Genomic DNA, 20,156 nt, shown 5'->3' on the forward strand with positions numbered 1-20,156 from the left:
AATGGGAAATAAAGACTTAAGATATTTTTACGCATTTGATATGTAAGATGATTTTGTTTTGTGGTTTTTAGTGGTTTATGTGTATCTATCTATGCTTCTTATGGTCCTTTATATGTTCTAAACGAAAATGTGTTAAGAGTTAAGTTCAATTGGTCAATGTGGACTTGGTTAAACTTCATCACATGATTGCCGATTTTTGTTTCTTAATCTTTGTTTTACAGGTGTTTGTAACTTATGTAATGGAGGTGTGAAGTTCGTGCGTGATAATGATCGAAATAGGTTCGATTCTCCTCCTCCTTTAATATTTTGTAGACTCTAATTATGATATATGTCATCCATATGTTTCATGACTGCAAATGTTTTGGTGTCTTATGAGGTTTATCTTCAGTTTTCTTATTCTTGTTTAACCCACCACTGACAGGAGAATAAGGTTTGAAGCTCTCCAGAGTGAAGCAGGGAAGAAACTGCTAAGAAGGTCCGGAAGAGCTCCGGATGATATTTCAAGTGTTGTTCTTGTTGAACAGGATAGGTATTTACAATGACTTTTGTGTTTATTAAGTGCAGTTTCTAATAAGCTACAAACATAGTCTGCCTAAGTTGAGTTTACCATCTTCAAGTTAACTTTATGATAAATGATTCCGACTTTAAATTCCATCTAAATAGTTGTCATTTCTTACTTAACGTATTTTATTTTCAGTGAAACACTTTCTCAGTTTGATGCTTCCAACCTCTTACATTTTTTTATATCTTAAATAACTTAGAATGTAGCAGATATATCTTATAAAGGGATTATATGAATAAAAATGAGAGCTGACATGGTGAATTTTAGATCCTTCATCAAGTCAGAAGCTGTTGTGAAGATAATGGAATACATAGACTTACCCTTCCCCCAGCTAGCATTCTTTCTACAGTTTGTACCTCTGTAAGTCCTTCCCTGTTTCTTATTTTATATTTTTTGTATGCTAAGATTTAAAACTGATGAAAGAAGCAATCGATAATAAACTGTTTCCATGACTTTATTTCTTCTTGACGAATGCAGTTTCATACGGGATTTTCTATATGACAATGTTGCAAACAACCGTTACACAATTTTTGGTCGCTCAGACGCATGTGAGCTATAGGCAATAGAATACTTAATTTTCCTACTAAAGGTATGTATATTGGCAAGTGCGGATCTGATGAATTTTGATTTTGTAAGCTAAGTTTTGCTTTCATTAAATAGAATAAAATTTCCTTCAGAGTTGTCTAATTGACATTCTCAAGTTGATTACTATATAGTTTAATTTTAACAAGACATCTAGAAGTACAGTGTGCATGTGAATTGGGAGACTAACTCATCTTCCATCAACAATGCTTGGGGTGTTTAATCAAAATGCAGAAAAATTCTGAAATAGAAATTACAGAACTCATCTACATTGCTACCTTGACTAAAACATAGCATTGTCTTCATCTACTCCTCCTTATCCTAGAAGACTCCCTGCTGTCTTTGCTTACACCCTGTTCCTCTCCCGTGCTAAAATCTCTTTGTCGGTCCTGTTTTTGTGGTCAAGTGAGCGTGCATGCACACCCGCAAGTATGTTTTGAGTATATTTGGGGTGATACCATATAGGTATTTATGTCTTTCTCACAGCCCTGTTTACCATCTTGAAGTTTAGTGTTAAACTCATTATGCTCATTCTCAGACGAAAACAAAAGGAAATTCAATCAAGGACTATTAGTAATGGAAGTTTCATAATTTACTAATTTCATATTTCACTTGTCATTGGCATGATCGGTGTAAGCAACCATCTCGTTAAAGACAATATGAACCCTTTACAGATAAGAAAGAATAAAAAATTATTTATCAGTAACTTCGTACGATATACATATATATATATATATGTTTGCACGTATACATATGTGTGTGGTATATTCTACAACTTTTGCTAATTGTGGGATTCAAATAAATAATACTGAAACAGTGTTCAAGCCAAACTTAGTATAAAGTGATCATTCATGTAGCTTAATTTCCTATATCTGTTGGAGCACTGTAACTTGAATATAGCATATGTCAAACTGTATTCAAATCTGTAGTAGCTTCTAGTTGTCTGGTTTTCAAGATATATGCATAGCGTACATATACATACATTTACAACATCTGAACATTCACAAATATACATCCATATGTCAGCAGTAAAGTTAGATTCACTTTAGATATGCATGTGTTTCAGCCTTTTCTGATATAAGGAAGTACAATTTGTGGTGTGTTTCTGTTTTTCTTTTTCTTTTGTCGGTCTTGTTGAGGAGGTGGTGTTATACCTGAAATTCTTGAGTAGGCAGTTGAGTTCTCAAGAATATTCATTTGATTTCTAGAACTTAAGGCAGATTTTTCAGTGCCTTAAGACCATATAGCTTACCAAAGCCATATGTGTATCTGCAATGAATGAAAAAACATAAAACTTAATCAGAGACTGGAGGTTGATTAATTTTCATTGGTATTCAGTAAATTGCCTAAAGGAAAGAAACTTACCCAAGAATTAAGATAACAAGAGCACCGCTCCCTAGCACATATTGATAGCCCTTGTGCCTAGGTTTATGTTTGCCGTCATAGGTTGATGGAAGATGCTTACGGCGTATATAACCGTATTGAGGACGAACAAGAATAATAAAGCCAAGGAAAAATCCTGCAAGGAATCCTCCTATATGAGCTGAATTGTCCACTTTAGGTAGAAACCCGACAGCCATATTCAGGGCAATGACAACAATGAGTATCAGGAGCGCTGTGCACTGAATAGCAAAGTTAGATCTTAGATGCATCCCTCATAGATCTGTGCTTATAATTATAGTTGTGCTTAAAATTTGTATGAGCTTGTCATATATGGTCTACCTCTCACAACATACATGTGATCTTACAATATAACAGTGAGTGCCACATACATGTTAGAGGTCATATTGATTGTATTTGATGGCGGTTCACAGGCATAGTTGTGGGTTCTTTGACTTACAAGTTAAGAGTGATTGAAAGCCAGAGAAAGAGAAAAGAAAGGTTACCTTATTTACGTAGATTGTCCAGTTTATTAGAAGCTCAGAAAGCATGGCTCCCAACAATCCAAAAAGTGCTCCGGATGCACCAACTGATATAGTCGGGCTTGTGGTTCTCATAAGATGCATAGTCGATCCTAAACTTCCACCTAATCCAGCAAGCACATACAAGAGTCCTATTCTGACTGCCAAATTTAAACAGTGGAGAATGGTTAGCATGCACTGCTCATGTAAAAACTGAGTTAAAATCTCCTAAATCTTAAGTTCTTACTAAATCCAAATTCCTGCTCAAGCCGGATTCCTATGAATAAAAGGCTCAGCATATTGGCAAGTAAGTGAACGACTCCCGCATGAAGCCACATGCAAGACAAGAGGCGCCATCCTTCGCCCTCTTCCACCACTAGTTGCCGTTCAAGGGCTCCTAGTTTTTTTAGACTGCAAACAGTAGCAATTAGATCAAGGTTTTTCATGTATTGAGCATGCTGACTATGTGCAATAAGTTGTAGCTTAGAGTTGGCCTAGTTGCGCTAGGAATGATTTCTAAATTGGCCGAGCAACCGGACAGATTTCCCGTGTTTGGCTCGGGCTGCTGAAATCCACTGTCCCTACATTTTGGGGTGGCATAGAATCATGGGCAGTGAAGTTGCCAAGACCTAGAGGGGAGAATGTGACACTATGCTAGAGAGATTAGGTTACTTAAGTAAGACATAAGAATCCAAATGTTAATTGGAACTAGCCCTTTTTGAGTAAGAAAATTCTTCTTTTTCTTTCAAATTCGAAGAGATTGCATAGACGGAAGTATATGAATGTACAGAACCAAACAGAGTATTGAATGGCATGTTCATGTTCTGAGCAATTCTCAAGCCTCTAACAATGCTAGCCAACAGGCCGACTCTATAGGTTGCTCAAATTTTCCATACACCTTCAATTTTGTAGGTAGCTCAAATGAGTTATGCTTTAGTCGTAATCAAACTCCATACAAATGGTTTCTGTTTTTGTTTTCCACTCTCATACCTCAGTTGATTATTAATTTTAAACCTCCACCATCCACAAGGAAAAAAAAAAAAAAAGAAAAAAAAAAGAAGAGAAAATGGTAAGGATTATGAAACACATTAAAAGAAAAGATTAGCCTCATAAATTCTATTGCGAAACAAGAAAATAAACTGAAAATAGAAATCATTGAGAGAGAGAGGAAATTCTTACGTGAGTCCGGCAGGACCAAGGAGAGGGTTTTCTTTGAAGGGTTGGAAAGAGAACCTCTTCAAAAAAGGAAGAATACACTTATTCTCGTCGATTGATGGACAGTCATTGACGTACATGGTATAAATGAACACGGCTACATTGGCCACAAATATGATCGGCACGAGCCACGGCACCCATGGCTTTGGTGGTGGGGGGCATAAGTGTGGTGGAGGCATGGAAGGTCGAGCCTTTTCACGTCCCTTCTCCATGTCTTCAGAGGATGGCGGTCTCTTCCCCATTTCGGCCACGGGGAGGAAGGCGAAGGGGTGCACACTGCACCTGCACTATTGGCTGCGGTGGCAGATGCTAATGTGCACCACCAAGTTACAAGGAGGAGAGATAGACGAGAGAAAAATATTTGGCTTTGGGTGGCAAGGATCAAGTTTGGCTGGGGTGGTAGATAAGTTTGGCAACTCTCCCCGATAATAGATGTGAGGAAATTACTTTATGCCCCTTTTATGTTATAACCTTCCATTCTTCAACAAAAAAACAAACAGAACAAGTAACAAAAAGGGAGAAAAAAAAAAGTTGGGATTAGTAAACAAGACGTTTGACTTTAGCTACGTAGAGGAAGCTGAATGATTAATGACCATGCTGCATGACGCTTCTGAACTGCTTTCAATTAATTTTTCATGAAAAGTTAAAAACCAATCCATATTGAAATGTGGTTTCCATCGGTTTCTCTCAGATTATATATTTTTTTAAAAATGTAAAAATAAGCTTGTTTCATACTAAAACTTAAAATTTCCAAGTGCTAATTCTATGATGCTTAACGATAATTTTCCATGTGCTAATTTTATGATACTTAACGATAATTGGATTGGTTCGGTTTGGTTTTTGCTAAAAATTACATCCAAGAATCTCTATGATGTGGTACTTGGTGCTCAACCGCTCTAACTCATCCCATTGTAGATTCTTGTTACATGGAGAAATTGTGCCAGCAAAACCAACCAGGATATAGTTTAGTATTTGTTACAGGACTTGGCACATCAGCCACAGCCTTCTACCACAAATTTTCATATTCTCAAACCACAGACATTGACCAGTTGATTGCCAGCTATGATGACTTGTTCCAAATGATAAGGAAGCTGAATCAACATAAGTGTGTTAGAATTTGATAGGAGTTTCTGGTTAGGCTGTTAGGATTGGTTCATGCCTTAGTTGTATTGGTGATTATGTTGTCAACAAACAGGGCATTTGTGAAATCAATGCAGTTCATCATTTTTACTCGGTCTGTTACTCATTCTCTTTGCAGTCTCATTCTGTTTGTCTTTCACCAAACACAAAGGTTTACCTCTGAACAGAAGTCGAGTCATGATGATGACGCATGTTGTGTGCCAGCACCCGGCAGTCAGCCTACTAGCAATAGACCCTTTTCATCTCCAGTTGTTTTAGTTAGAAAAGAAGGATGTGTATTGATTATGGGGCTTTAAATGATATCACAGTGAAGCCAAGATGCCCCAAGTGTTTGTCAAATCGGGTGTCTTGGTCATGTGAAATTAAGGCCATACTCAAAGGTATCTTGGGATCGATGAAAGATGCAATAGATCGTACACTAGTTACAATTTTTTTTTTCTTTCTTTCTTCAGGATGGTTGTAGGTTCCTCGTGAGATTCGTACATCACGATGACCGCCGCACATTTTTCACTAGCGCATACTAATCTTGCCATACTAAAGGGTATGCATATTGGCAACTGCAGACATCATGACTTTTGTTTTGTAGCCTAAGTTTTGCTTTCATTAAAACGGAATGAAATCGACTTCATCATTATCTAATAAAATTTCTGTGAAAAATGCTCGGGTTGCTTAGTCCGAAAAATGCAGAAAAAAATTCTGAAACCAAAAGAAGATCGCTAAAAAATTGTTGTGATTACTAAAATTATGAAATACTCATCTGAGCATCTCTCTCACAATCCACAAAATACTGACCTCTCTTAAATCCCCACAATCATCTCTCTCATGTACACTTACATATGCACATTGGCAGGTATATATATACATCAACGATACATATGCATGCGGTTCATACATATGATTTGCGTACATAAGCAAGTATATATTTTGTTGTGTTATACTTGCAATTCTTCAAGAACATGCAGTTGAACCGTCAAGAAACTATGGTTTGTTCATTACTCAAAACCTATACAAGCTCAATAGTTTTTTACGCTGTCAGGCAGATGCTCTTTAATCTCCTTTATGTTGAATAGCTTACCAAAGCCAACTCCATATCTGCAAATTAAGACATTTTTTTTTTTAATCAGAGACTGGATAGCTAACTTTCAATGGTTAACCTTGAACAGATTGTCGAAAGAGAAAATGAAATTAGTAACTTACAGAATAACCAACACGGCCAAAGCAACGAGCCCTAGAAAATATTGACAGAAGTTGTGCCTTGGTGTACGTTTGACTTGATGGTATGATGGAATGTACTTGCTGCTTACATATCCAAACTGAGGCTTGACAAAAAGAACAAAACCGAGGAAAAATCCAGCGACGAGTCCTCCTACATGACCTGAGTTGTCCATCTTAAGTAGAAACCCAATAGCCAAGTTCAGGGCAGCATTGAGGATGAGTATCATGATTGTTGAGCACTGAATAGGAAAATTAAGAGGTTAGATTAGGTGTGGGAAATAGGATCTCTGCTTATGTTCCTGTGATGATATTGTGGTTATGTTGGAATTTAAGGTTAAGCATTTTGGCTTTTGAGTTTGCATTGAAAAGCTAATTAAATGGAAGTGTAGAGCGACGTAGTTTTGGATATGAACACAATATCAGAACAGAAAATATAAGCAGTCCGAACTTTAACTGTTGGGAAATAGGACTTCTGCTTATGCTCTTGTGACATTGTGCTTCTGCCCAAATTTAAGTTAAGCACTCTGAGCTTAGAGTTTATATTGAAAAGAAATTAAAGGAAAACCCGAATAGGAAACCACGCAGTTTTGGATACAAACACAATATCAGCACTTTGAGCTTAGAGTTTATGTGAACTTTTATTTGCCAGTTAAAGAGTTACAGATAAGAAGGGGAATAACTAAAGAGAAAAGAGGCGTTACCTTATCGTCATAGACTGTCCAGTTTGTGATGAGCTCAGAAAGGGAAGCTCCCAACAATCCAAAAATTGCCCCAGATGCGCCAACTGATATAGTCTTGCTTGACCAGTCGTGTTTGATAATATTAAGGCAAGACGCTAAATTTCCACCTAACCCAGCTAGCACATACACGAATACGAATCTGTCTGCCAAATCCAAACAGTTCACACAACAGTTAGCTAAGCATTCATCATGTAAAATTGACTACTTGAATTGTAAACTTCCTATTCAAGGGCTAAATCAAGATCGGACGATTTTTTGAAAGGATAATCCTTTAAAGATAACCTAAAACATAGACGGTTTCGATCATTGAAATACAATGTTGGATAGCCCTAGGAAAGATGTGTGCACTTTTCTTAAATTTAGAACATCCTTAACATAGAAAATGTATATATATTTATATCATGAATGTTAATTTCTTACGAAATCCAAAGTCCCGCTCAAGCCGAAGTCCTACAAAATCAAGGCTGAGCATGTTGGCAAACAGATGAATCAGCCCGGCATGTAGCCACATGGAGGACAAAAGGCGCCATGGTTCACCACCATCCACCACTAGTTTTCTATCAAGGCCTCCTAGTCTTTGAAGTCTGCAAATAGATTAAGGTTTTGCACAATCAGTAATTAGTAGAAGCTTAATTAAAGATGGCCTAATTGAGAACTAGGGAACAGACAATAGAGAGAGAGAGAGAGAGAGAGAGAGAGAATTAGGGATGGTTGCTAAATTTGTATTGCTTTTCCATTTTTCCTCACTCTAGAAAGTTTTGTTGAAGTTGGTTATAAAATCACAACTTAAATGATGGATATCTCCTTTCACTTCCAATCACAACTTAAGTGATGGATATCATATAGGTTATCAAATCAATTAGCCTAGCTACATTCTTTTGTCTAACTTTTCACCCAATTCCAATTATAACTTGAAATCTTTAGGTCCTTAAGATCAATTACTTTCCCCTAATTGTAATCGAAATTCGTAGGTTATGGTTTTTAACCTCCACCTCTCCATCCCAAAAGAAAAGGACAAATTACATGGAAATAATTGCTCTCTAACATTTGCAAAACCCATCTCAATTTCGTCACATTAATTACCCTCATAACAAGTTTTGTAATCCCATTAGCATAAATAGAAAAATAAGAGAACAGAAATAAACAAATGAAAACATTGAGAGAGAGAGAGAGAGAGAGTCCTTACGTTTCAGGGGTAGGACCAAACATGCGGTTATCTTTCCAGGGTTGGAAAGAGAACCTATCCAAATACTGGCCTAACATGCATTGATCCTTTGAAATTCTAGACGGGCAATTATTCTCATACATGATCCATATGAACAACCCGAGATTCACCAAAAAGATAAGCGGCACCAGCCACGGAGAGTACCGCTTTGGTGGTGGCGGCATTAGTGGCGGCGCGTAATACGCTGGTGGAGGTGGAGCATAGTATGGCGCGGGTGGTGGTGGATACATTTTCTTTTTTGGTTTTCTTGAAGATATTATATCAAATTCGGTATATGTGTGCTGCGCTGGGGAGGAGGAGGTACACACTGCACCGGCAGTGTTGGCGAGGGTTGCAGGTGCAGATGCAAATGTGCACCAAGTTAGGTTGAGGGAGAAGAGAGAGATATAGGTTTTGGGTGGCAAGGAACGAGTCTTGTTGGGTTGTTAGTTAAATAAGGTACGTGTTTTTCCCGCTAATAGATGTGCGGTGGACATGACTTAATGGCCTTCCATAATTCCTTTCTTGAAAAAAGAAAAAAAGGAAGGAAATCTAGCTTTTGGTCTAGTTGTAATTGTCTCTATTTAGTTGGAGGATGTCTAAGGTTCAACTCACATTATTACAAGGATGATATATTTGTGATGAGTTCGATACCTTATTGTGGCTAGTCGCATTGTATGACGTAACTTTGTTGTGCGTGCATTATCTGACTCTTTTTGGCATAACTTCGCGTTCTATAAGTTAGGCCTAATACTGAAATTAAGGGTTTCTTCGGTAGGACTTTTAAAAAAAAACCCAAATTCTTCCTATGTCAAGTAAGGGAATAGGATGAATAATAAATAAGAATGGGATCAACTATACCTCCTAATTGATCACAGTCTTGTATTTACTAATACATAGGTATTAGAATAATTCCAATTCCCGACTTCCCATTTCTTATTATAATCAATTTCATTCCATAACCATTACTTGTAAGTATTAGAATTTCTTGGAAATTGAATTTATGAGAGGAAAAATATATCTCCAAATTTTGTAATAACTAATAAACGCATACGCTTAATGATTACTATTCTCCATTTTCAAATTCAACATTTTTATATTTTGAAATTAAGGCCGTCAGTACTTGCATTAGACATAAACTGCAGATATAGTAATTAACACCGAAAATTTGTTGTGATTGGATTTCTAGCTGTGAGGAAAAGGAAAAGTATGACATGCTCCATTCTAATGTCTATTGCTGTTAATAGGAATCGACTAGCCAATTTTGCAACACAAATTCACAGGGAAACTGTTGGATCAGCCCTTGACATAATTTGACACAATTGAATTGCACGGATTCAAAATTATAAGGATTAAATTTACAAATTGAAACTACGAAGACCAAAGACATAAAATCAATAAATTACAAAGATAAAAAATAACCGTTTGCCTATGATGAAAGTCGAAGATAATTTTTGGCTCCAATCTAGTCTTTTTTCTTTCAAAGTTTCGTCTATTTTGTAGTAACGGAAAATTGGTCCATATAACCGAAAAAACACAAAATTCTAAAGTTGTCCTTCGACTTGCAACATCTAGAAAGTACTTGGCTACTATCGCCCAAATTGGATCTACAATGACGAAAGGAAAACTCGTAACAAATTACAAGAGCTAAATTTATCATTTGGTGTCAAAAAAATAAATTACTTATTTTGTTTGGGTGTCTTAATTAGATTTCTCCAGAGCCCAAAAGCCCTAAGGCCCAAATCTTTGAAAAGCAAGCATACAATCCTTGTATTATACAGGTACATATGCATTTTTCATGTTTAATACACATATTTTTTTACAAAAATTTCAACAAGACACAAAATTCACATATTATACACAAAATTCTCAAACATTATTGAATAAAAATAATATATATTTAAAAAATTATATTAAAATATAATATAGTGGCTGAACTTTTTAGCTGTAATGGCCAAAAATAGTACCGCCGTGCGGCTATACTAAGATTTTTAATTTTTTATAAAAAAAATAAAAATAGTATAGCTGAACAGCTTTACCCGGTTTTTTCCTTTTTAAAAAAAAAAAAAATAGTATAGGCTCTTGGTTTTACTTTACATGTGGCACATAGGCGCTGTGCTGGTCTCTTTTTTTAAATATATATAAACAGTATAGCCGGGCGGCTATACCCGGTTTTTAAAATTTTCATAAATTTTTTACAAAATAGTATAGCCGGACGGCCTTATGGGTTTGACACGTGGCACTAGGCACTGGGCTGCCCTTTTTTGTATATAAAGTATAGCGGGGCGGCTATATCCGGTTTCTTTTATTTAATATATGTAATTAAGTTATATCTTAGCGTTTTTGAATTACTTTAATTAGTAATTATGTTTTAATTATTATTTCTTTAGTGATTATTTAAATATGTTACTGATTTCACAAATGACTTGATAAATAGTAAGTACTTGAAGTTCAATGGACATCAAAAAAATAAATTACTTATTTCGTTTGGTTGTCTTAATTAGATTTCTCCGGAGCCAAAGAGCCCCAAGGCCCAAGGCCAAAGTCTTTGATTAATATAATTATTATTAATGAAAGCCAAATCCAAAGCCGAGCGTATAACCAAGCCCATTAAGCCAACTCTCCAGTATTAACCATACTTACTAAATCATCATAGTTCTTTGTTTATAGCCTGGGTTCGAATCCTAGCATCCGTGTTGTGTGTGTGAGTTTAATATGCTATCGCCCCTTTCAATAGGAAAAGTCCTCAACAAAAAAAAAAAAAAAAAAAACCCCTTTATAGGAGAGTGAATTTTCAATGTGGGTTTATCCGATCATGCCCTTCAAGATCATCGACATAGTGTGAGACAACATTCCCCTTGTTCATAAGTTTCCACCAAAATAGCAGGATGCACAAGTGGATGCAAATGGGCAGCTTCCCTTGCTCAAATGGGCAACTTGAGACATGATAAAAACTGCAAACTGCTGTACACTCTCATCCAATCTCCAACACTTTAAAGCAGGAATGAAGTTTGAAAGTTTTGCTACCATATTGATTATAAGCAACTCTCTCCTAATCGATTCACCAACACGAGGATGCCTAACCTTTATGGCAACTACTATGGGGCTTCACATGTTGACCAGGGTACCTAAATCTTAAAGTAGCTCTCGATCGATGCACTTGAGCAATACTTCCAGATGCTACTGGTTTATCTTCAAAAATCTCAGGGAGCTTGCGGCCAAACGCTGGTTCAATAGTTTTCTTGGTGTAGGCAAAGCTATGTTCAGGAGCTTTGGTGTGAAGCTCTGAGAGTTTGGTGCATGCATAAATATAATCTCTCGAGAAGAGATTCATGCAAATTTGATGATTTAATGGCCGAAAGATTCGGAAATTTGATTCCATCATTTTTTATGTGGGATTTTATAGTCCTGAGTCCTGACTGAAGGAGGAAGCATTGCGAAGCTGGTGGCTAAGTACCGGTCAGGCATGCCAATTTTGTCTGTGCTAACTGGTGCCTGAGAAAACAACAGACTCTTTTGACTACTGGTCATGCAGTGATGCAGCTCCAGCAAGGCATAGCCTTTTATACAGCGGTGTTTTCCCTCTTCTCAGAATCTCAGCTCTGGCTCCATAAGAGCTTCTCATGCTGAGTCCACATAAGAGATCATACGCTTTGCCATTGAATTTGCAAAGTCCCTTTACTTTAAACATTATTAATTAATGTGGATGTAAAAACATAGAAATACTATGACCTCTTATATCCTACCGGTCATATAAATTTGAAATTGGGTTTTACACACAGATTTATAGAGTGATGGGTATATGTCTAGAAAATAGAAAATGGAAAATGTAGGGATCAATATTGGACAATATAATTAAAACTTTATATTAAAATATAATATAGTGGCTAAACTTTTAAGTTGTAATGTGCCAAAATAGTACAGCCGTTCGGCTATACTCGGATTTTTAATTTTTTTTAATTAATATAGCCGCACGGCTATACTCATTTTTTCACTAATTTTTTTTTTGAAAAATAGTATAGACGCTTGGCTTTACTCTTTTGACACGTGGAGCCTAGGCGCTGTGTAGGTCTCTTTTTAAAAATATATATAGTATAGCCGGGCGGTTATACTAGGTTTTTAAAAAATTTCTAATTTTTTTAAAAAATATTATAGCCTCTCGGCTGTACTTTTTTGACACTTGGCACATAGACGCTGTGTTTCCCTTATTTAATATATGTAATTAAGTTATATCTTAGCCTTTTTGAATTACTTTAATTAGCAATTATGTTTTAATTATTATTTCTTTAGTGAATATTTAAATATGTTAATGATTTCACAAATGACTTAATAAATAGTAAGTACTTGAAGTTCAATGGACGTCGAAAAAATAAATTACTTATTTCGTTTTGGTGTCTTAATTAGATTTCTCCAGAGCCCTTGCCCAAGTCTTTGAAAAGCAAATGTATAATACTCATATTATACAGTTACATACGTATTTTTCGTGTTTAATACACATATTTATTACAAAAATTTCAACAAGACACATAAAATTCTCACATTATTGAATAAAAATAATTTATATTTATAAATTTATATTACAATATAATATAGTGGCTAAACTTTTGAGTCGTAAGGTGCTGAAATAATACCGCCATGCAGCTATACTCGGATTTTTTAATTTTTTAATAAAAATAGTATAGCCGAACGGCTATACCCGGTTTTTCCCCTTTTTTTTTTTTTAAAAAAAAGAATAGTATAGGCACTTGTCTTTGCTTTTTTGACACGTGGCGCCTATGCCTTTTTTTTAAATAGTATAGCCTCTCGGCTTTACTGGTGTGACACGTGGCACCTGGACCCTGTGCTGCCCATATATATATATATATATATAAAGTATAGCCGTGCGGCTATATCCGGTTTTTAGATTTTTTTTAAAAAAGAAATAGTATAGCCGTTCGGCTATACTCTGCGCCTTTCGCCAACATTGATTTGTGCCAACAAACTTTCGTCGGGAATGGTTTATTATTTATTTTTTGGGTTTTAATTAAAAAAAAAAAATTGTTTTTAGGCCATCTTCTTTTATTTAAGAATAATGCTACTTTTACCACATCTTTATACCATCTTATGTGGCAGCTGAGGTGGACAGCCACATCAATTAAAATTATTTAATATTTTCTTTTCTTTTATGATTTATTCCAATATTTATTTTTCTAATTGTCTTAATTAAAATACACTTAATTGATTTAATTGATGTGACATATAATATGGACATGCCACATCATGTGGTATAGAAATGTGGGATTAAAATGTGGTAAGTGTAGCATTAATGCTACTCTTACCACATCTTTATACCATTTTATGTGGCAGCTGAGGTGGACCGCCACATCAATTAAAATTCTTTAATATTTTCTCTCCTTTTTTTATTTATTCCAGTATTTGTTTTTCTAATTGCCTTAATTAAAATACACTTCATTGATTTAATTGATGTGGCATGTAATATGGACATGCCACATCATGTAGTATAGAAATGTGGGATAAAAATGTAATATTTGTAGCATTACTCTTTTGAATTACTTTAGTTAGTAATTATGTTTTAATTATTATTTCTTTAGTGAATATTTAAATATGTTAATGATTTCACAAATGGCTTAATAAATAGTAAGTACTTGAATTTCAATGGACGTAGAAAAAATAAATTGCTTATTTCGTTTGGTGTCTTAATTAGATTTCTCCAGAGCCCCAAGGCCCAAAGCCCAAGGCCCAAGTCTTTGATTAATATAATTAGAGTGCTGCTATTTCCACATCTCTGTCTTATTTTCCCACCCACCTTATCTTCTCACCCACCATGTAAATTTGAAAAAACACAATTCTATTTTTTCATCACCATTATTCATAAAATGCCATTTAATTATTAATTCAATCAAAATAAAGTAAAATATTAATAATAAATAATATAAAAATAAAATATAAACAAGTCTCTCTCCTCTCCCTACCTTCCCGACCCACCCCAACCCCTGAAGCCCTCAACCCAAGCCATCATTCCCTCCCCCACCACGTTCAGCCTCCATAATTCCCGCTCCTTACACGCATTAGATAACTCTTCTCTATAACTATTGCTTTCTCTGCTCCTTCTGAAATGGGTATTGTTGGGTTCTCCAATTTTCTGCAAACTAGAGCCTCCATTGTCTTCCTCCTCTTAGGAATTTGGATTATAGAAGAGTGAGCTTCAATTTTTCTCAAAAAAATTCAAATTGTGGGAAAAAATTTCTTCCTGAAGGAAAAGAGAAAAATGAAAATTTCTTTCTTTTACTACTTGTTATATTTATGTGTGCCCTGACTTGGTCTTGCTTAAGAATCAAGTAAAGTTTCAAGCTTTCATGGCGGCAACATCATCTTAAGCTTTCCTTCAAGATTTGGTTCAGATACCAAAAGCCCCAACAATCTAGTCTGCTGAACAAGACTCGTAAATAAGTGGTGCAGGGGAATGGTGGCTAGAGTTGCTTAGGGGGTGGCTGTAGAGATTCCAAGGATGGGTTGGGGGTGGCTCGGGAGGGGGAGACATAGGTAGAGAGAATTTGTTTTCATAAAGAAAATCTTATTTTATTATTTTATTTTATTTTAAGGAGAGTTTGAGGTTTTTTTCTCCAAGTCCTTAAATGTAATTTTACAAAGGGGTAAAATTATGTTTAAAACTTTGATTATAAGGTGAGTGGGAAAATAGGACAGGTTGGTGGAAATAGTAGCACTCTATAATTATTATGAATGAAAGCCAAATCCAAAGCCGAACCTATAACCAAGCCCATTAGCCCAACTCTTCAATATTAACCAAACTTATTAAACCATCATAATGCTTTGTTTATGAACACCTTTATAGGAGTGTGAATTTTCAATGTGGGTTAATCCGATCATGCCCTTCAAGATCATCGACATAGTGTGAGACAACATTCCCCTTGTTCATAAGTTACCACCAAAACAGCAGGATGCACAAGTGGATGGAAATGGGCAGCTTCCCTTGCTCAAAGGGCAACTTGAGACATGATAAAAACTGGAAACTGTTGTACACTCTCGACCAATCTCCACCACTTTAAAGTAGGAATGAAGTTTGAAAGTATTGCTACCAGATTTATTACAACAAACTCTCTCCTAATCGATTCACCAACACAAGGATACCTAACCTTTACGGCAACTACTGGTTTATCTTCAAAATTATCAAAAATCTCAGGGAGCTTGTGGCCAAACGCTGGTTCGATAGTTTTATTGGTGTAGGCAAAGCTATGTACAGGAGCTTTGGTGTGAAGCTCTGAGAGCTTGGTGCATGCATAAATATAATCTCTCCGGAAGAGATTTATGCAAATTTGATGATTCAATGGCCGAAAGATTCGGAAATTTGATTCCATTGTTTTCGATGTGGGATTTTATAGTCCTGAGTCCTGACTGAAGGAGGAAGCACTGCGAAGCTAGTGGCTAAGTACCGGTCAGGCATGCCAATTTTGTCTGTGCTAACTAGTGCCTAGAAAACAACAGACTCTTTTGACTGGTCATGCAGTGATGCAGCTCCAGCAAGGCACAACCTTTTATACAGAGGTGTTTTCCCTCTTCTCAGAATCTCAGCTCTGGCTCCATAAGAGCTTTTCATGCTGAGTCCACATAAGAGATCATACACTTTGCCATTGAATTTGCAAAGTCACTTTACTTTAAACATTATTAATTAATGTGGTTCTGTGATTGCGATGTGACACAGAGACTAAGCTAAGTTGGACAACCCACCCGCTACAAGTGGGTAAAAAATAATAATGAATCTTAGTGTTTAATAATTAATCTCAGTGTTGATAATTAATCAAGTTTCAATATTGCCGAGCCTTGTAACGTGGACTCATAACTAAACAGGATATTAAAGTGATTGACCATATGATAGGGATTGAACCATGTTGAGGCCCAAAAAATCCAAGGCTGGGCCCAAATAAATTTCTAGCCCAATACGACACCTAACTTGGGAAGAAACCCAACTTGGGTACGCAAGAATTGGTCATACCCGCTTGCACATGTGCCACGCTAAGCAAATAAGCAACACGCCACGCTACAAGCTTAAGTGGGCCCAAGCCACGTGAATGTCTGGGGCTTGCTGAGCGAGTTGTGGTATGGATGGTTACGAGTTTTTATGAGGCCCATTGATGAGCCGAGAAATGGAAGTTTTGGGCTGCTTGGGAGCCCCGAAACTCAAGTCCATTTCTTGAGCCCAAATATGTAGGTAAGCATAAAGGAGAGAAAATACCCCATTACCTTAGAAAAGATAGCCCATCACTTTGAGAAGTTGGCTCATCCCTTTAGTGAACTAGCCCATTACCTTAAAGAATGGCCCAAGTGACCAACAGAATATCTGAAAATCTCCAGCACATGGCTGGAGACAAAACCATGACAAAAGCCAAAAGCGACTCACATTTGCAGGCTGCTGGAAATCTCTAGCACATGGCCAAAGACAAATCTCAACACAAGGCATCAAAAAACCAAAGGATACTTGAGCAATACACCTTTCAAACCAGTGTACATACCCATTGCTTTCCCCCTATCAAATCTAGCCATAGAAGAAGGGAGAAAAGATGGAAGAAAGATGGCTGAAAATGGAAGTTCTCCACTGAGGCCGCTGCGAGAAGAGCATTGAGCTCCCAAAACCCCCTGATTTTGTGAGATTGGCCAGAGAAAATCTTGCCAAAATAAGATAAGTCAAAAGAATGAAGGAGAAAGGAAGGAAAAAGCTTGGCCAAATTGGATAGAAACCATTAGGGTTTCTTGGAAAATGATAGCTTCCAGCGCCTATAAAAAGAGACATTTCATACCTATCACAAAAAACTCACATCTAGAGATCAAGCTTCATCTCTCATCTCTGAAACTCTGCAATTTCGTGCCATATTCCTTTATCTTCTCCCGTTTTCTCTTTTGGCAAGCTATTCTAGAGTCTGACATAGCTTTTGTCAGGCTGCTGGAAAATTACCCAAAACACCCAATACTTCACCATTAGCCACAAACCACATCCAGATAGCAAGCTTCCTCTCTCACCAGCAAAACCCAGCAAATTTGTGCTCTGTTCATCCTTCTCGCCCCATTTTTCTCTCTCGGCAGATTGTTCCAGCACTTGATAGCACCTTTGTTGAGCTGCCGGAAAAACACTTAAGCCACCCATTGCCCTCATGTCTCCCCCCTTTCTCTCCTCAACGAATCCCTTCCCCCATGCCTTAAAAACTCTGTGTCTCATAGGGAATCGCAGCCATTTCTCTCTCTCTCATGCTAAACTCATGAATGCTCAGCTCCCATGCCACAAGCTTCTCATGCCAAGCCAAGAATTTATCTGTAAGCTGTTGTTATTTTTGTTGGTGAAGGTAACCAAGGTGTGTCCTAAGGCCCTACTGTTCTTTCGAAGCATTCTTGGAGCTTGATCTCTGAACTCAGACACATGGGATAATTTCATCAATTCGTTCCTTACGGCAGCCTAGCCCATTTGTAGCTGCCGGAAGAAAAAAGCCCCTACAAACCACACATCCACCATGGATGTGCATCATACTTCTCTAATTAGGAATTTGGTTAAGCCCTTGATCTAACTTCCACTTTTATGCTAAAGTAGCAATCAAAGTAATCACATGTAAAAAATTCTTAAGCAATTTTTTTATATTTGTATTAACAGGTTCTAACTTCCACTATTGAGTTTCGTCTAAAGTAATCAATTTTTTATTTTTGTATTTACAGGATCTTGTTCTAGGGAAAGGAGGAGTATATATGACAAAAATATGGTATTATTATGTTAAGCATGTTGTGATGTATGATGAGAAAAATACAAAAGTGTAAATATGAATGCCCAAGGAAAATTAGGGCATGTTTGGTATCCTACTTGGTGGTTTGGTTCATATAAAGAAGTTGTAACCATAACAGGAGATATCATCCGCAAGGCAGATTACCCCGTCACGAGTACTCGACCACACGGAGAAGTGGATTGAGCAGCTTTTGGTTTGGAGCAATTGGAAATTCTATCTTTGAGTAGACATCAAGAGCCTGGTTATCATAATGCACAGACCGAACCTCGTCGTTTACCTCGCAAATGTACATGTTGGGGTGGTAGGTGCTGCCTTCACCAAAAATTTGGTGGAGTAGGAGGAGGTCAATTTCATTTTGGTTAGCAAAATCGACTGTTAGGCTGAAGTGGTGGCGGATAAAGCTTTGGTTCATGATCATTGACATCCATGTCTTGCACACTGCAGTGCAATTGATCAAAGATTTAACGGGTAGCCTACATAGGATGTCTTGTATTATTTCCTGAGGAAAAGCTTCAAATTTGAATTCGTGTATCCTTTATGTGATATCTTGCATGTTATCCATGTCTTGCATATTCAAATAGTTAACCAACTGAGAAAGAAAAGCAATATATGTTGGAATGTAATCCTGCAGCTGCTTTCTTGATGCCGAAGTCACCAAGCTCTATTTCTATCATTTTATGTTTATTTTATTTGTGATGTAATTAGAACCATTGGATCATAGTCCATGTTGATTCTCCAGCTTAGATTTGGGATGACAAGTGTAAACACCTCATATGGTGACAGCTGTAATTCGGTTAGAGAAGAATCTCTCTTCTCTCTCCTCTATCGAGTACACTATGTAAGCCAACTGTTTGTGAAAATGCAATAGAACAGTCCCTTCTCACTTTCTCTTATTCTCTGCAAAATCTCCATTTCTCTAAAATATACAAAACAACCATAGAATTCTAACATGGCCTCAGAGCCAGGTTCGGTTGGTTGATGGGCGTGAATCTGTGAAAATCAAAAGCTGGTGTTTGGTTGAGGTGAAATTGAGCTCACTCAACATTCCAAGAGGCGTATCTGTTTGAATCTGATGTCTAATATGGCAGGGTCAAGCACTGCTGAGCTTCGCACGCTAGTTTTCAATGGAGAAAACTATTTGTGGAGCATTTGAATGAAAACCATTTTGAAATCTCATGGATTGTGGGATTTGGTTGAAAATGGTTTTGATGCTTCATATCCAAAGAAGGGAACGGAAAAAGAAGAAAGATCTAAGGCTTCTAAAGTGGAGAAGTCTACAATGGCTGAGATTTTGATGAAGGATGCTCGTGCACTTGGATTGATCCAAAGTGCAGTCTCAGACCAAATCTTCCCCAGAATAGTGAATGAAGAAACCTCAAAGAGTGCTTGGGATATTCTAAAGCAGAAGTTTAGAGGCGATAAACAGGTACGAAGTGTCAAGTTGCAAGGTCTACGTAGAGAGTTTGAATATACTCGTATGAAGGATAGTGAACCATTGTCTGTTTATACCGCTAAACTGTTTGATTTAATTAATCAAATGAAGAGTTACGGTGAAGAGTTGTCTAGAGAAAGAGTTGTGCAGAAATTGCTGATTAGCTTGCCTAGATCGTATGATTCTATATGCTCTGTGATTAAGCATTCTAAGGATCTTGACACTCTTGAAGTTCAAGAAGTAGTTGCATCTCTGAAGATCTTTGAGCTCATATTAGATAGGCATACTGAAAACTCCACAGAAAGGGCTTTTACTAGTATGAATATAGAGAGTAAAAACTCTAAGAGTGGAAGTTCTTATGGAAATCACAAATCCTAGAAGAA

At 36.8% G+C, this 20,156-nt stretch overlaps 4 protein-coding genes across 5 annotated transcripts; 2 read left to right on the forward strand and 2 right to left on the reverse strand.

The window, feature by feature from the left end:
* Positions 1-181: 181 nt before the first annotated feature.
* Positions 182-1,238, forward strand: LOC117621617 (DCC family protein At1g52590, chloroplastic; the record flags this gene model as incomplete). Its single annotated transcript, XM_034352185.1, has 4 exons — positions 182-279; positions 422-529; positions 830-922; positions 1,040-1,238. Coding segments are annotated over 4 exons (381 nt in total), but the record flags the coding sequence as incomplete, so codon positions are not given.
* A 27-nt stretch (positions 1,239-1,265) lies between these two features.
* LOC117621410 (RHOMBOID-like protein 5) lies at positions 1,266-4,669 on the reverse strand. Of its 2 annotated transcripts, XR_004584915.1 has the most exons (6): positions 4,225-4,669; positions 3,293-3,456; positions 3,031-3,206; positions 2,510-2,766; positions 2,299-2,413; positions 1,266-1,632 (listed from the first exon to the last, which is right to left on the reverse strand). XR_004584915.1 is itself a non-coding variant. In XM_034351859.1 (5 exons), exons 1-5 carry the CDS (start codon positions 4,500-4,502, stop codon positions 2,356-2,358), a joined length of 933 nt encoding a protein of 310 aa, XP_034207750.1. In that variant the 5' UTR covers positions 4,503-4,669; the 3' UTR covers positions 1,938-2,355. The 2 variants fall into 2 exon arrangements, 1 of the variants encoding a protein (XP_034207750.1); XM_034351859.1 differs by lacking the exon at positions 1,266-1,632 and having other exon boundaries at positions 1,938-2,413.
* Positions 4,670-6,110: 1,441 nt separating this feature from the next.
* Positions 6,111-8,986, reverse strand: LOC117622164 (RHOMBOID-like protein 5). The gene is made up of 5 exons (XM_034352739.1): positions 8,542-8,986; positions 7,776-7,939; positions 7,317-7,498; positions 6,598-6,854; positions 6,111-6,492 (listed from the first exon to the last, which is right to left on the reverse strand). Exons 1-5 carry the CDS (start codon positions 8,808-8,810, stop codon positions 6,414-6,416), a joined length of 951 nt encoding a protein of 316 aa, XP_034208630.1. The 5' UTR covers positions 8,811-8,986; the 3' UTR covers positions 6,111-6,413.
* A 10,508-nt stretch (positions 8,987-19,494) lies between these two features.
* Positions 19,495-20,151, forward strand: LOC117621618. Its single transcript, XM_034352186.1, has one exon. The coding sequence runs from the start codon at positions 19,495-19,497 to the stop codon at positions 20,149-20,151; it is 657 nt and encodes a 218-aa protein (XP_034208077.1).
* The last annotated feature ends 5 nt before the right edge of the window (positions 20,152-20,156 follow it).

Source organism: Prunus dulcis, chromosome 3, assembly GCF_902201215.1.
Source record: "Prunus dulcis chromosome 3, ALMONDv2, whole genome shotgun sequence".
Lineage (NCBI taxonomy): Eukaryota > Viridiplantae > Streptophyta > Magnoliopsida > Rosales > Rosaceae > Prunus > Prunus dulcis.

Excerpts from the sequence above, each read along its gene's own strand:
- LOC117621410 (XM_034351859.1), bottom strand. The coding sequence starts at position 4,502 with ATGGGGAAGAGACCGCCATCCTCTGAAGACATGGAGAAGGGACGTGAA. Across the intron at positions 3,207-3,292 it reads TGAGCAGGAATTTGGATTTA|TCAGAATAGGACTCTTGTAT; the intron begins GTAAGAACTTAA and ends TAAATTTGGCAG. Across the intron at positions 2,767-3,030 it reads GGACAATCTACGTAAATAAG|TGCACAGCGCTCCTGATACT; the intron begins GTAACCTTTCTT and ends TTTGCTATTCAG.
- LOC117622164 (XM_034352739.1), bottom strand. The coding sequence starts at position 8,810 with ATGTATCCACCACCACCCGCGCCATACTATGCTCCACCTCCACCAGCG. Across the intron at positions 7,499-7,775 it reads TGAGCGGGACTTTGGATTTC|ACAGATTCGTATTCGTGTAT; the intron begins GTAAGAAATTAA and ends TGGATTTGGCAG. Across the intron at positions 6,493-6,597 it reads TTGGCCGTGTTGGTTATTCT|ATATGGAGTTGGCTTTGGTA; the intron begins GTAAGTTACTAA and ends CTTAATTTGCAG.
- LOC117621618 (XM_034352186.1), top strand. The coding sequence starts at position 19,495 with ATGAAAACCATTTTGAAATCTCATGGATTGTGGGATTTGGTTGAAAAT.